Below are 15,830 nucleotides of genomic sequence, written 5' to 3'. Positions count from 1 at the left end.
ACCAGAGGTTTACTGGTTTGCTTAGGGTTTTACAGCTCTTAGTAACTCTAGGCCCATTGCTCCAACCATTGTACCACCTAGCTGCTTCTCAATAAGTATTAAACTATTTTAGACGTGTTTATATATATATTCATAGTTTGATTTATGGATGCCTGACATTTCTCAACACAATGACCAAACTGTTTTATCATCCTTTAATTTCAAGTTGTAAGTAGTTATTTTGCTGTAATTAATAAATTGCTATTGTTGGTGAACAATATTCTTGGTAGACAGATCTCTAAAATTTTCTAAGTTCTGCCTCTGATCATACATTAAGAGAGTGTGTATGCACACATATACGCCCATGTGTATATACACATACACACCCATGTGTATACACACACACATACATACATACATACATACATGCATACATACATACATACATACATACATACATACATACTACCAGGGTCTATATCATACCATTCTGTGTGAGATTTTTTTTTTTGAATTCCCCTCTCAGTCTAGATATTCCCCAAGTGTTGGGTCTGTCTTCCTTCTCAGACCAGAGAGGATTTGCAACCCCTCTTCTCTGTTCTCCCTTCTTCCCCTCTTCCCTTTCCCCATCCTGGAAAGGGTTCTAGCCAAAAGGGTGGTAGATTTTTAAGCTTCCAGTGTTTACAATCAGACTGATTAACCCTAATTAGAAGATGGATTGGGGTTGGAGTTGAATTTTCTCTTCTCAACTCTGATGATTCTTATGAGACAATAAAAACTTCCTTTTCATCACCACTGCCGTAACCCACCTTGAAATTATTTCACAACCAACCATCATCACATCTGCTTCGATGTCAGCATTTTGAGGTTTATTTATTATTCCAGTCTGATCATTTACTTTTGAGCTTACAAATAAGTCATGTGTAATTGAATTTATTACATGATGATGACACTTTTGTATTAAAAAGGAGGAAGAAAAGGTCTTGTTTTTCCTCTTCCTCTTATCCAGAGGTCCCACTTTTCTGATTGGCGACTTCCCATCCCAGAACACTTTCAGGAAAGCCCTAGTCCTGCTTGACTTTACTGCCTCCTTTCCAATCACCTCCTCCCCTGCCTCTCCACCCACTGCCACACCTTCCTCACTCCTCCCTCTAGTTCTGGAAAACGATCTTCTCATTATTCCTTAATGGGGTTTGTTGATCTATTCTCCTTGATGCCTCTCCCTGGCTACCACTCCCCTCTCTGTTGTTTCCCCCATTTAAAATACAGTCTGCTTGTAGGCAGGGATTTCCAGCTCCTGCATGGCATTTAGTAAGCATGCTTTTTGATTCATTCACTTGAAAGTGTTGTATAAGTATTCATGGTATTTTAGCTCTGGGCTCACAGATTTTCCTCACAAACTTTTGGGTGCACTATCTTATTAAGTTGAGGGATGGATGTATATGTTTGCTTATTCTTTGAAATAATTTAGATCATATGAGAAGTTGCTTTAAACAACTGGCGGTTTACTCATCATGATGATTTTTGTCTTTCTAAACTAGATAAGTAATGGGACATCATCTGTGATAGTCTCCAGGAAGCGACCATCTGAAGGAAATTACCAAAAAGAAAAGGACTTGTGTATTAAGTATTTTGACCAGTGGTCTGAATCAGATCAGGTTGAATTTGTGGAGCATCTGATTTCACGAATGTGTCATTATCAGCATGGACATATTAACTCTTACCTGAAGCCCATGTTGCAACGGGACTTCATCACTGCTTTACCAGGTAAGTATATATTTGTGTCTTGAAAAGTTCTGTGTTTTGCAGTGTGAGTTAGTGTTAAAATCTTTCCCAGTTTTAATGCCATTTACATTTATATTTTAATATGGGAAAAATTAGAGAAAGTTAAATCAAGCATAATACATACTGTGTTTTAGGTAATTTTATCTGTGACTAACGTATGAGTAACTATGAACCATATAATATTGGATGCCAATATTCTTGCCTCTGAAACATTCAGTAATTATTGTTGTTGTGTCCAATTCTTGGTGATTCTGTTTGGGGTTTTCTTGGCAAAAATACCAAAGTGGCATACCGTTTCCATCTCCAGTTTATTTTACAAATGAGGAAACTGAGGCAAACAAGGTTAAATGACTTGCCCAGGGTCACACAGCTGGTAAAATGTCTGAGGCAGATTTGAACCCAGAAAGATGAGGCTTCCTGACTCCAGGCCTGGCGTTCTTATGCCACCTAGTGGCCCTGCCCCTGAGACATTAGCAGCTTAATGATGAGCAAGCCAGTTAATCTCACAAGGCCCCAGGCAGCTCTGTGAGGCAAAGTACAAATTAGTGATTGGGAAGTATGCATTGGGAGATATTTTTTCACACCAATGAAAATAGGCCCATAGGCAAACACGTGCTCACAAGTCTTAATGTCTCCAGATGAGCTGTATCAGAATTTGGGCCTAAAAGTTGTGTTTTAGTGTCAGGTTTCTCTCAGTCTCTTGTTTGGACTTATTAAAATGATTCCAGAGTTCAGAATGCTTATTTCCGTGTAAAAAGTTTAAGAGCTTCCTTGATAAAGGGATTCAAGTTTGGCTGGGGCTCAGTGGCTCAGTTTCTTTGAGCATCTTATGTCCCTTCAGAGGAGGATGTTACAGGCTGAAAGATTCAGGACAGTGGCCATATTGGTCCATGCATAAAGTAGTCTTACAGCTTCCATCCCAAGCTTGGGGGTAGTAAAGCAATTAGTACTTGAGGCAAAAACAGTGTTGTTGTTGTTGTTATTATTATTATTATTGTTTTTCTTCAGGCACTTGGGGTTAAGTGACTTGCCCAGGGTCACACAGCTAGGAAGTGTCAAGTGTTTGGTCTGAGGCCCAATTTGAACTCAGGTCCTCTTGACTTCAGGGCCGGTGCTGTATCCACTGTGCCACCAAGCTGCCCCGAGACAGTGTTATTATGGCTAGCCACTGCTTTCACACCAGAGCTGCATTGTGATACTTAGAGTCCACTTGGAAGTGTGGGTAGTCTCTCTGTGGTCACTAGAATCCCTGGACTCTGGGACCCAAGGGACTGAGCTCGAGTGCTAGCTTCAGTAGGCTTCTGGGACCACTACCCGTAAGGCCTGGGGGCCCTAACTCTGGCATGCCTCACAATATGCTGACTCTTGGATTTCCAAACCCTTCATCCTTCTAACAGATTTCAGTATGAGGTGTTTAAGCCGCTGAGGTGCTTGGAGTGAAAAAAATACTCTCTACTCCTTTTCTTAAAGTACAATGTTACCTGCCACATTTCTAAATCCTTCCCTGGAAGAGCAAAACTGTGACCTTTCTCTTCCGCCCTCATCCTCTACCCCCCCTCCCCCGCTTCCCTCCAACCTTCTTCTATAAGTGGAAGGTAGAGTTTGGTTGAATTTGTTGCCAGAAGGGTCTGCTCAATTATTCAGGGTTGTGCCTCTTCCTGCATTGGGCAAAGTTACGTTGTTTTGCTTTTCCAGACTTTCAGGATGTCAACGGAGTAACACTGTATTTATTAAGTGTCCACGAGGTGGCAGTGTTGCGGTTAGCCTAGTATGTGGAGAGTATAGGTTTAGAGATGGTCCCTTCTCTCAGGGATTGTTTCTATCTAAGAGACACAGGGCTGAACCAACCAGTGGTTATGTATATAAATATAGTAAAGGTCATCACACGCAGGTCAGGTTCCATCGTAACTCCAAGGCACTATCTGAATTCTTTTGTTGAACTGGAATTTTGTGGTATTGAGTATTGGAAATAAATGAGCTTTAGGATAAGAAGTGGAAATCTTTTCATTATACAGATGTTTTTGTTGTAATGGTATTTGTTTTAATAGGATTTGATCTGAAGATATATGTATGCATACACATTACTATATAGTGCACATATGTATCTAATTGTGGAGGACAAGCTGGCCAAGTTGATCGTGTTAGTGTCTAGTAGACTTGGATTAAAACTGGCATTATTTCTTTAGCACAGTTTTGGCCCTGGTACAAGACCATGCCTTCAAAATATTAGGGAGAAAAATGTGTCCATGTGTATGTTCATATTTGCGTTTAACATCGTGTTGGGGGATTTTGCTAATCTTTATCCCACTGTGATTTTTAGATTTTACTGACAGTCTCAAACTTGAATTTAAAGTTTATTGAAATGGATATGAAACCTAGACTTTTTATTGTGAAAATGATTAATTTTATATAAATGATCTTCATAACTTTGGCTTGTTAATGCTCAGTCTGAATATCATACCTGTCAGAACAGGGAAAATGGAAAATGTTTGTGGTCTCTGGCTCCCTTTTGGTTTGGTGGAAAAGTGATAATTATGGTATGCTTTTCTTAAAATCATGGTAAATGTTTAGTCTGCAATGTCAATTTCTGCAGGCTAAGTTTGTGGCTAGCAAGAACTGTTATTAAAAGAAAAGTGTATGCCATTTGAAAGAGAGGCAGATTATACTTTAAATAGAGGTGATAAGGTTTTGCACACAAATTACTCAATTTGTGTATATCGGCAAAGGTATATCAGCAAAGAAAGGATCTTAAAATTACTGACCCACCTAGCCACTGTCTTATCCTTCTGCCTGAACCCAGAGGAGGGATATAAAGCAGATGTCAGGGCTGTGCTTAAGACAGGATGGAGCAAGGGGGAGTGGGAGATATGGAAGAGTCAGAGCAGTGGGAGGGGGGCAGGGTCCGGGGGCAGGGTCCAGGGCCAGTTAGTGCAAGAAAGAAACACCTGGTTCTCCAAAGGTAATGAGATTTATTGCTAGGCTGTTTGTGATTGCTTGCCTAGTATTTTCCATCCTGATTTATTGCAGCTTCAGAGAGGTATGTTTTCGATGATGATTCTCAACCGTTTCTACTTGTTATTTGATAGAAAGAAATGGTGGGGTTTTTGGCACGAGTGCCTTTATGCCTTTGCCTTAATTCTTGGGTTAATTTATTCCAGGTTTAGATGGATCTAACAATAGAATGTTGCTATTTGAACACATTTATGTTAAGTTGAGTGTTCCCAATTTTGAATTTCACAGCAAGATGACTACCCCAAGATGCCTTTTAAAATGTCTGAGAAAGGGGGGGGTGACCGAGGCACAGGGCAGGGAGGGCAGGGCGTCTTTGAAGCTGCTTTCTGTAGTGCAGCACTCCACCACAGTTCTTTGAAATGTGTTTCTAAAATAATAAATTTTTTTGTAATTATATGATCTAAGCAGCTGCTTTATACCTAGCTTTAGTCAAGGGCATTGAACTGACATTGCCCATTTGAGTTTCATTTTGACACAGTGTTATTTACATATTAAGCTTTGAAATCTTTGCATTTTAATTGTTTTAATTTATTATTGAAATTCTTCCAAACCCTCATCTGGTGCCAGTAATCAACAGCAGCGGCACTGCTTCAGCATCTCGCGCGGTATTACTGCCTCATTTTCCCAGGCCGTGATGCTGTCATTTTGCTGCCTTGCGGGGAAAAAAACCGAATGACACAGTGATGAGTGCCAGATGTTGTTACTTAGGAAAGTGCTTAATTTTAGCACCTCAAAGGGTTTTTATTACAGGCAAATTGGGCACTGCCCACCTGGGGCACAACCCCACTCCACAACACAGAGTGGATCCAAGAGAGCACAGCGGCTGCGGAGCTTTTGGGCCCCTCTGGTGAGGTCAGTGGGCCTTGAAGGTGTCCCCAGATGCCTGTGGAGTAGCTGTTCTCCTTGGGGACTGGGCGGTTTCTCCCGTCCTCCAAATGTAAATCTTTTGTTCACATGTGAAGGAATAAACACTCCACAATAACAGGCAGTGCCTAGTCATGTGGTTCCTTGCTCTGAAGGAGGTTGCCGCTGTTGATTGTTAGTATGATCTTTTCTTGCCCAGGACGCCTTCTGCTCAGTGCTGTGTGATATGACCTAGTAATTGAGACAAAGATCTCTTCATCTAGTGTGGGAAGTCACCTTTTTGACCCAGGGAGTCTGCTACCTGCAGCCTGTCAGATGGAATGTCAGCCATTTCCCCATAGTTTCTTCCCACCTATCCACCCATCATGTTGCCCCAACATGAAAGCTGAGCCATTTCAGGGGAAAGGTTCCATGAGTAAACTCTTTATTGGAGCTGAACAGAGAAATGCAAGTACTGATTTTCTTTCTTTTCTTATCATATTAAACATAGGTTTTTATGCAATGTATTTCATGGTACAGCTTCATAAAGTTACTTTGTCTCCTGCCTTTTTAAAAAACTGTTTTGGGGAGTCTCTACAGGCATTAGCTATCTGCAAATTAAATGTAGTTTATGAACGCTGCAAAAAAAGCCAAAAAAACAAACAGATTTGGCAGGGAAAATGCCACTAATTCCCTTAGCTGTGGAGCCTTCCCATTTCCAGATGCCATCAATTGAATCAGTACCCGATTCATGTATTTTCAAAGATACGTTCTGATTTTGTTTTGAAGAATGCTCTTGTCACCGTTGCCCTCTTCCCCTTAGACTAGAACTTCTCTCTCGTAAGCCTTGGTTTGTATGGAGCAGGGGTGGAGAACCTGCAGCCTCGAGGCCACATGTGGCCCGAAGAATAGAGTTCAGTGGAAGGGCTGCACTTGAGGACCTAGAGGGCCACATGTGCATGTGCGCATGGGCCCCCCCCCCCCGCCCCGTTTGGAGTATTCATCAGCAAGGGCCCATCATGTTCTAGGTACTGTGCTAGGCACTGGGGCAATGCAAATACAGATAGTGAAGTTGTCCCTACTTGCTGATCGACAATATCAAATACAACAGAAACGTCAGGAAGAATGAAGACCACGAAAAGAACGTGACATTTAGCAGCTAAGAGATTGGAATCCAGATTGCAAAGAGCTGAGGAGGGAGAGGAGAGGAAGTCAGTGCCCACCAGGATACAGGACGAGAGGAGTAGCAGGATTCACTCTACTTAGCAATAATGCCTAGCAAGTAGTATTATTGTTCTGTGGGCTAGTCATTCATTCATTCATTCATTCATTCATTCATTCAACAAACATTAAGTGCTGTCTCTGTTCCAAGCACTCTATTGTAACCACTTAGAACAGAAAGACAAAATTGAGTAACAGTTGATTTTCCCTTCCCATCTCTGCATAAATCCCCTTCTCTCCTCTGATACTGCCACTGTATGGGGCAGGCCCTCATCACCTGGACTATTTTCCCACAAGTTTCTCTTCACTCCATTCCATCCTCCACTCAGCTATCAAAGTGATTTCTCTAAAGCACACGTCTGACCATGTGACCTCCCTACTCAATAAACTCTCATAATTCCCTTTCATCTCCAGGATCCAAAAGATTCCTTTGTTTGGTGATTGAAGCACTTCATAAACTGCCCCCGCCTTACTAGTCTTCTTACACCTTGTTCTCCACCATGTACTCTTGTTTTTTTGGTGTTTTGGTTTTGGTTTTTTTTTTTGTTACCTTTTTGATGTGCCTTATCTTTCCAATTAGACTCCTTGAGGGTAGGGACAACTTAAAGGTTAATAGATTGTCTGACATAATTAAGTATTCAATGAACATTTTTTAAAATGTGGAAAGTAGTGATTGCAACTGGTCTGCTGTCTTAATGCTCACCCATGTAGCAATCACCATGATTTCATATTTAAGAATGAAAGAAGGTTTCTCTTCTCCACTCCCCCCTGAACCCCCTCCCACCTGCAACAGGCTTCTGGCATTGTTCCTCCATTGTAATTTGAGCCAGATTTATTTATTTCTTCTTTTTAACTATGAGAACATGCAACTAATACTCTCAAGTTTTTAGTCATCATTACTAAACACAAACAAAGCTGACACATGTATGCCTCTCTCTCCTGTTTTCTCATCTTTTTTTTTTTTCCTTTCTGTAGAGCAAGGCTTAGATCACATAGCAGAAAACATCCTGTCTTATCTGGATGCTAGATCTCTGTGTGCGGCAGAATTGGTGTGTAAAGAATGGCAGCGCGTGATCTCTGAAGGAATGCTTTGGAAGAAATTGATTGAAAGAATGGTACGAACTGATCCACTCTGGAAGGGACTTTCAGAAAGAAGAGCATGGTAAGTTTTTCTGTAACAGGCGCTATTTTATTTGGGTCCCAAGTAAATATTGCCTACATACTACTCTCCAAGAAAATATCTGTACAAATTAGATGCCTTGTTTAAGCAAAGTGAAATTGTGAATTAGGGTTTGGGGTATACTTTCATCAAAACATTTTTTAACTCTTCATTTGCCTTTCAATTAATCTTAATATTTAGTATCATTTGGATGAAAGGGCCAACTTTCAGTTATTTAGCTCTTTATTGACATTTCGTGTTATGTTTTGCTTATTATTTTAGGGCAGAGAAATCAATAGCACCCTCTCTTCAAAGTTAGAACAAAGAAGCGGAAGCCAGATCACTACATTTTGTAACTTATTGGTTGTGCTTCAGAATTGGGCCAGAAGGCGAAGGAGATTTGTGGGAACAGGTGTTAAAGGGAAAACTGTTGGTTTGAATGAGGCTTTGGGTTTATCAGTGGATTTTAAATCCTTTGCCCAGTTAAGCACAAAAAGTCAGTTTGGTTAGGTAATTTCCACACTTCCCTGGCCTGAAGGAATATCACTAACTCAGCAGCCACATACTCTGATCTACACAGCTCTTTTTATAGTGTCTGATTCAAAAAGGTACTTAAGATGAACGTCTGGATCAATATATTTGTAGAATAAGTACCCTCAGAAAAAAGGAAGAGAAATTTTTTCAGAGGGTTCTGTGTGTAAAAATAAAAATTTGTGTTTTTTTAAAAAAATTCTGCTTTGCAATTGTTAGAATAGTATGGTAATAACTTATTAAGACAATACTAATCTTAATAGGGATACAACTCTAGTAACTTTATGTCTGTTGTGTGCAAAAAAATGTAATCTCTGTTTTGTTTGTTTACTAGGGATCAGTACCTGTTTAAAAACAGACCTACAGATGGTCCTCCCAATTCATTTTATAGGTCACTGTACCCAAAAATTATCCAGGATATAGAGGTAATTCTATGATTTTGTTTTCCTCCTTTGTGGACTGTTAGTATCCTGTTTTCAAATGGTTTCTTTGATGTATTCTTGTGTGTTATGTTAACAATTACGGAGATAGCAGCTAGCTTATTTAGGCTCGTCAATAAAATGTGTCAAACATGACCGTAGCATGCTACTATTCCTCAGAGTGGCATCCCTTTTGTAAAAAGATAATTTAACATTTCTGTAATGTAAAGTGACTTTGGATTTTGCTTTAAGCTGTGACAGGCTTTACAGAATCAACTGTTTTTTCACATTTGGTAATGTTCCACAAAATCAGATTTTCCCGGGCGTGCCTTTTCTAGGTAAGAACATAGTTTTAAATTTCCAAGCCATTCATGTAATGGAGTGGTTTTTCATGAGCCAGAGGAAAAAAGTCACAGCTTCTTCTTTAAATTTCTCTCTCTTTTTTTTCCATGGAAATGACTCACATGTGATTCCAAGCTATTGCAAAGTGGGTTTTAAAGAGTGCTCATAACACATAGACCTTTCAGTTATTTGAGTGTGATTTACCCAAAGTGGTAAGACTCTGTAAACTTGACATGAAACATTGAAGATGTTTGATACTGCTCGTGTGTTCTAATTAGGTGCCTTTTTATTATTGAGCTCGTTTCCTTGAACTGGGACAGACGTGTGCAGCCTTTTCTCATTAACTCGTTCACATGTGTTGTTGGCGGGTCAGGGATCTTTGAGCATTTCCTCCCTGGCAGAAAAGCTTGGCTTTAGTCAGGTAATGCAGTATCAACCATAAAGCTATGCTCAGTTTCCCAAATGTGAAGTAATCCTCTCCCCCAGGTGATGGACATAAAAGTTATTGGGCCAAAATTCATTAAAGGAGTAACATGTGTTTTTGAGGTTTTTAAGGCAGATGTGAACTAATGGAATCATTCCGTTATGGTAAATATGAGTGTGCCTGGAATAAAATCATTTAAGATACAAATCCTTGTTTTGAATATTTTGCCACTTTTAGTTATGAGTTATAAAGTAACTTTTAAATGGGGGTTAAATGTTTATAAACCTTTACTATGCCAGTAATAAAATTTAAGAATGAATTCATCTGGTTTCAGGGTCAAACCTAGGAAAGAAGCACCAACAGTATTAGCCAAGACATGGACGATAATTTTTCAGCCTTGATTCAGCAGGTTCCCCTTTCCCAGCTCCGTCCCCCTTTGTTGCAGTTGACAGCCATTTTCCCTTTATGCGAGGTGTGCGCAATCATTAGAAACACTATTTCTTGCCCTTTTAGAATGCTGTTTCTTTAAGCAGTCTTTATGAGGATTTTCCAGATTTTATTTGACTTTTTTTTTTTTAAATCACCGTAGTTGTTAGGATAAGAGTGATGGCCAAAGCCAATCGCTACAGAAGTTCTCTGGAAGAATCTTGAGTCCAGCTTGGCGATTCGACTGCTATTTAAGTTCCCCCACCCCACATACAACATAGGCCCGACCCATTTTTTCCTGTAAGCAGGATTGACAGACGTCATTGGCTGTGAAGCTTCGAGCTGCATGAGCTTTCTACAGGCTGAAATAACATTTTAAAGTTACCAGAGGAAACAGTGTCAAGATGTGAGAGGAGACTGAGCGAGGGGTAGAGCCCAGTTTGACTGATTCTTCTCTTTGCGCAGAACTCCAGACCAGCACGGTGGTCTAGCCCAGTGGTTCTCAAAGTGCAGTCTGGGGACAACCACTGGTGGTCCACAAAGTGACTCCAGGTGGTTTTTGGGGTGGTTCTCCTATAGAATTAGTGATAATTTCTACGCTTTGGTTTCTCGGATGAATCTACACATATAATGCCCCTTATTTGTGTTACAATTAAGGCAGTGTGGTTCCTATTTTTTATTAGGCTGTTTTGCTCAGACAAGTGGCATTTGGGTAAATGGTATTGTGTTTGTATGTATGTCTATGAGAGAATACAGACAGATAGGGAGAGACAGAGATAGACCTAAGGGTTCCACAGACCAAAAGACTTTGAGAACCACCTTCCGAGACTTGTTAACTGCTCTTTTTTCAAAATCAGTTAATGCATAAGAGATGGAGAAAGTAAAACATTGGGAGTTAACAGTATTGTCTGTTTCCTGACTATAAGTCATATTAAGTGTCTTTTTCTAAACCATACACATTTTTAACTTGGTTAATGCCTTGGTTGAATAAGAGGTTTGTATTTAAATGAACCAACTAAGTTTTAGTTCAAACAGAAGAGAAAATACTCTAAAAAGGTAGAAGCATCTAGATTTGGTTCCCTCTGTTATTTGTTCATTCTATTTTATATTGTTTATTTTGGTTGTGTATACATATTGCTTTATATTGGTTTTTCAGCTTGGCAAATTTCTAAAAATTTTCTCATGTTTCCCAGCCTCGGTTCATTGGGATGAGGGAGGAAGGAGAATGGTTCAGGTTTGGCTTTCCAAAAAGCAGAAAAGGGTAAATCTTAGCTCTGGAATTCCTTCTCTACAACTTTTAAGGATACAGTAGAGGGCTGGTGTTTTCCATCATGACCAACTCTCATTTATTTGAGAAGTGAATGGGGTTGGCCTGAATGATCACCCAGGCTCTTTCCAGCTCTGATATTCCCTGTTTCTATGGTAAAATTGAATATTGATCACTTCAAACCAAAAGATGTGAGGAATTGAAGAATTTGGACACCAACCACCAATTCTTAGCCTTTCTGCATTCTTACATTTCCTCTTATCTATCACTGAAAGATTTTCTGTCACTCACGATGGACTCTCAGGGCCTCTGAATCCCAACAAATTTTTCCAAAAACCTTAGGTCATGCCCTGAACATGGTAGCCATTTTCTTCCCTGAGACCCAGATTCTTTGAGCATTCTGGGGGGAGTTTTGACTCTTTAATTTAACCACACAAGTCAATGACCTCTTGAACCTATTTTTTTTTCTTTTTTTTGGCACAAGGGTCAAAATCTTCTTTCTAGTCCTGTTCCCCACCTTTTGTCCAGATTAGGTAACTATTTGAAATTTTGTCCTTAAGATAGACCATAGGTGAAATAGTAGCACATTGCTTTGCACCTTTCAGTAGACCACATTTTATATGGTGAAAGTGGGGAGCTTTTTTGTGGTTTGCAAATTTGGTATTAACATTGTCCTGGTTAGAAAATGCTGAAAGTTGCCCACCCACTCAGCTGTATTTAGGCTTCTAAAAATAATGTTATTTCTCCATACTCACACATCTGTTTTCACTCTGTTGCCAATTTAAATGCTGCTGTATATTCTGTGTATTATGGCTTATTTCCCAGTATTTTGAAAATTTGCACAGGGTAAGGGGATTTTACAAGTTCTCAAAAACATGAAATATTCTCCCACAGTAGCCACACCACATTATATCTAAGCAAAATGGCAGGTGTCCACAGAATTACAATGTGCTCCTATATATGACCTATTATTTCATCCTCCCCTGGCTTAGATGACAAGTTATTTCCATTTGAAGTCCATACTTATTGTGGAAATGCCCTGATGTTCTCTGTGGTTAGCATCAGCACAGACAGTATTATATCTGGTCTCTTAGTATCCACAGCTTTGCCTTGGTTTCTTATTTTTGGCCAATTACCTCAACAGGGAAGGAAAAGAGCATGTAGACTAGACACTAGTAGACTTTTAGGCCTAACACTGGCCTAAAAGCCACGTGGGGCAGAGAAATACTGTAGATGCCTGACAGGTTTTAGAGCTGTTTGTTTGTTGCATTCAGTTCATCCAGTGAGAGGTGGTCAGTAATGATTTTCAATTCTTATATACTCAGTAACCTGTGTATCCTGCCAGCCCATGACTGGGTTCTTGGACTGCTGTGGACTACATCATGGGACTGGTCAATAATAGAATGTGTCTATTAGTATCCTTTCAGCAGTATTGCAATACATACTGTTATCCTGAAAGAATCAAACAGCTGGCAGTATGGTCATTACCATGGGAATAGGGTTGTAACTACAGGAGATTAGTCTTTCTGGGCTTGCTTCTGTATTGTTGCATTCCTTGCCGAGTCGAAGATCCTTAATAATAATACTTAGAGGAAACAACCCATACTCTGATTAGGATCCAGGGAGCGAAGAATGGCTATCTTTTTTTTTTTTAAACAATTTTAGAAATCTGTCCACCTTGTGATGTTCCAAAGTTGGCATGGCTGTTCTCTAACCTGCTGTGCTGGTAGTACTGACAGCTATCTAGGACAGTTGATTGCTTGTCTGTTCCCTTCTTGAAAACCTTGGACATTGAGGCCCCATACCATCCTTACAGACAAGGTGGTCTTCCTTTTGTTCAGCTTTGAGCTATTTAAAAATTTCTCTCCATTCCTTTCCTCTCCCATTAATTGTTCTTTCTTTTACTTGAGCTCATTGTGTGTGAGGTCTTGTAGGGATCTGTTCCTTTAAAGATGGCTTGGTGACAGAAAGAAATTACACATCCATAGTCATTGGTGGCTTAATGCCCTCATGGTGCTGGGAACTTCAGGGGCCTTGCTAGGAACCCTTTGGAGGGCAGCTGGGTTAGAATACAGCAACCCTTCTGCTATGAATGCCAGACATAGGATTTATTATTTATCACACCTGTCTCCACCATCTCTAAGTACTGGTTTTTAGTTTGTAAAATTATTTATGGCTTCGGCCCACATAGAAATTGTTTATCTGGTCAACGCTCAATTTTCTGCACTAATGGAGGGTAGCAGAGATGGGGAGAGTCCCAAACAGCAAGTAATGTAATAAATCATTTCAACTTAGCTCTAGGAGTACGTTTATGCTTAGATTTGCATGTGAGTGTATAGGGTATTCTGAGAAATCACTTGAAATAATGAAATTGTTCTTTGATGCTTTGACTCAGGAGAACATAGGAATTTGCTTAGTTTCCTCATCTTGACCTCTTACTGCATTCCATCCTTTTATCTGCTCCTTGCTGGTAAGCCCTCTCTCAAGTGCAGGGATTGGTTTCAGTGTTTGGAAGAACACTTCTCTGTGGCTTGTAAAATATGAGTAGCTGCAGACTGGCCATAAACAACAAAGCTACTAATTCAGTGCTTTCTGGTATATCTCCCGATATTGAGAGTGTTGGTGGTGCCTCATTTGGAAGAGGCTTCAGCTTGTGCAGTACATCCCTACCCCAGCACACAATAATTAACACAGTTAAGCCACTGCAATTGAAAATAAATAACCCTTTCAGCAATAGCCTTATTTCAGAGCTTTAGTTCTTGTTTATAGACCCTGAATTTCAAGTCCTAGTGGACTAGACTTAGGTTTTCTTAGGAGAACAGCTTTTCATGCTCTTTGATCCTCAAAAAACATCCCTTATAAATTAATGGTTTTGCAGGTATCACTACCCTTCTCAAAAACCTGTGGTTCCCAGTTGCCTGTAGATTAAGCTCCATTTATCACAAGCCATCTGGTATCACTACTTATATTTCTTCCACATATCCTGTTTCCTCAAGTAAGGTGCAGTTTCCTCAAAGGCAAGGACCTTATACCTATCAACATAAAGTAGTTCCATACACTCAAATGCATGTTGGATATATTTGAGTCTTTTATCATACTTTATTAGCTGCTAGGCAGTCAAAGATACCTATTTCATTTAAAAGTGTGTGTGTGTGTGTGTGTGTGTGTGTGTGTGTGTGTGTTTGTATTCATATACACATACATACTATGGGTGGAAAGAAGATTCTTTTAATTGTATTGGATTCTCAGGGCCATTTTTTCTCAGCTAGAAAATGAAGACCCATCAAAAATCTTTTGATAGTTGCTTGCTAAGCAAAAAATGGAGGAGAATAACTGCATGAGTTTCTCATAGATAGTTATATCTGCAACATGGAGATCCATGGTTTGACATTTCTGGAAGTGGGGTAAAATTCTGGACCTAAACTGAATACTTTTTTCACTCATAAAAAAATCTCTTACCCTCTTTGTCCTAGACTATAGAATCTAATTGGAGGTGTGGGAGACATAACTTGCAGAGAATTCAGTGCCGCTCAGAAAACAGTAAAGGTGTCTACTGTTTACAGTATGACGACGAAAAGATTATCAGTGGCTTACGGGATAACTCTATTAAGGTGAGTGAATTGGCTCTTTTTAAAATTGTAGTTATTGATTTGTTATCATCTGTGATGACACTTTTTCTGTCTGGTCTAGATGACTTAACGTATCTGCCCTCCTTATCTCTGGCAGCCTTTTATCTGGCTGGACCAGAACCGCATACTGATATTTTTCTTTTACATATCCTGGTCTTTCTGTTACCTTGCCCTCTCACCTCCAAAGACAGAGACACAGACACACAGTGAGAGTTTCAAACTTCATTGTCAAATACAAAGAAAATGCCAGGTTTAACCTTTTTTTTGTCAAACTATTAGTAAGCATAAATTGCTCTTGGAATGATTCACTGAATTAATTGCCAGTTCTGCCAAAATGTCATTAGCATTTGCAGTTTGTAAGAAGTACCCAAGTAATGCTGGAAAATAATGTTTAACTTAGCTGTAGAATTTCAATTCATTTTTAAGTACATAAAACTGTGGCATTAACATGTATTTCCCTGGTATAGCTTTGACCTAATTCCTATCTTATTTTGTGTTCAGTATCCTAGAGGTCAGACTTGGGGTTGTCTTTTTGGAAGCTTCGTTCTCCATGTTTAACAGAACATTCAACATATTTTTTTTTGTGGGTTCTTTAACTGTGGTCAAATAAAGAAAAAAATCTCTTGATTTCCATGTATCTGGAGAGACCAGTCTGAATTATAGACTGAAGAAGTAGTTTAATTCTTTTGAATTTTAAAGCCTTCTATAATTTTTTGTCAGAGATATGCAATATATAATGACTGTGTAAAAATAATTTTGCAATTAGCAAATTGTATTTCCTCTTGAATGCTAA

The 15,830-nt window shown here is 39.5% G+C and overlaps 1 protein-coding gene across 4 annotated transcripts in view; it reads left to right on the top strand.

The window, feature by feature from the left end:
• FBXW11 (F-box and WD repeat domain containing 11) overlaps window positions 1-15,830 on the top strand; it is an 86,098-nt gene that overhangs the window by 57,426 nt on the left and 12,842 nt on the right. For all 4 annotated transcript variants that reach the window (XM_020992313.2, XM_020992311.2, XM_020992309.2 and 1 more), the window contains 4 exons: window positions 1,521-1,746; window positions 7,816-8,002; window positions 8,865-8,955; window positions 14,882-15,019. In XM_020992313.2, coding sequence (XP_020847972.1) covers window positions 1,521-1,746; window positions 7,816-8,002; window positions 8,865-8,955; window positions 14,882-15,019 — 642 coding nt within the window. The remainder of the gene's footprint in view (window positions 1-1,520; window positions 1,747-7,815; window positions 8,003-8,864; window positions 8,956-14,881; window positions 15,020-15,830) is intronic.

This window comes from Phascolarctos cinereus, unplaced genomic scaffold, assembly GCF_003287225.1.
Source record: "Phascolarctos cinereus isolate Bilbo 61053 unplaced genomic scaffold, phaCin_HiC Scaffold_2;HRSCAF=192, whole genome shotgun sequence".
NCBI classification, from domain to species: Eukaryota; Metazoa; Chordata; class Mammalia; order Diprotodontia; family Phascolarctidae; genus Phascolarctos; species Phascolarctos cinereus.
Note: the sequence above shows the minus strand (reverse complement) of the source record. Positions and strands in the feature narration are given on the sequence as shown.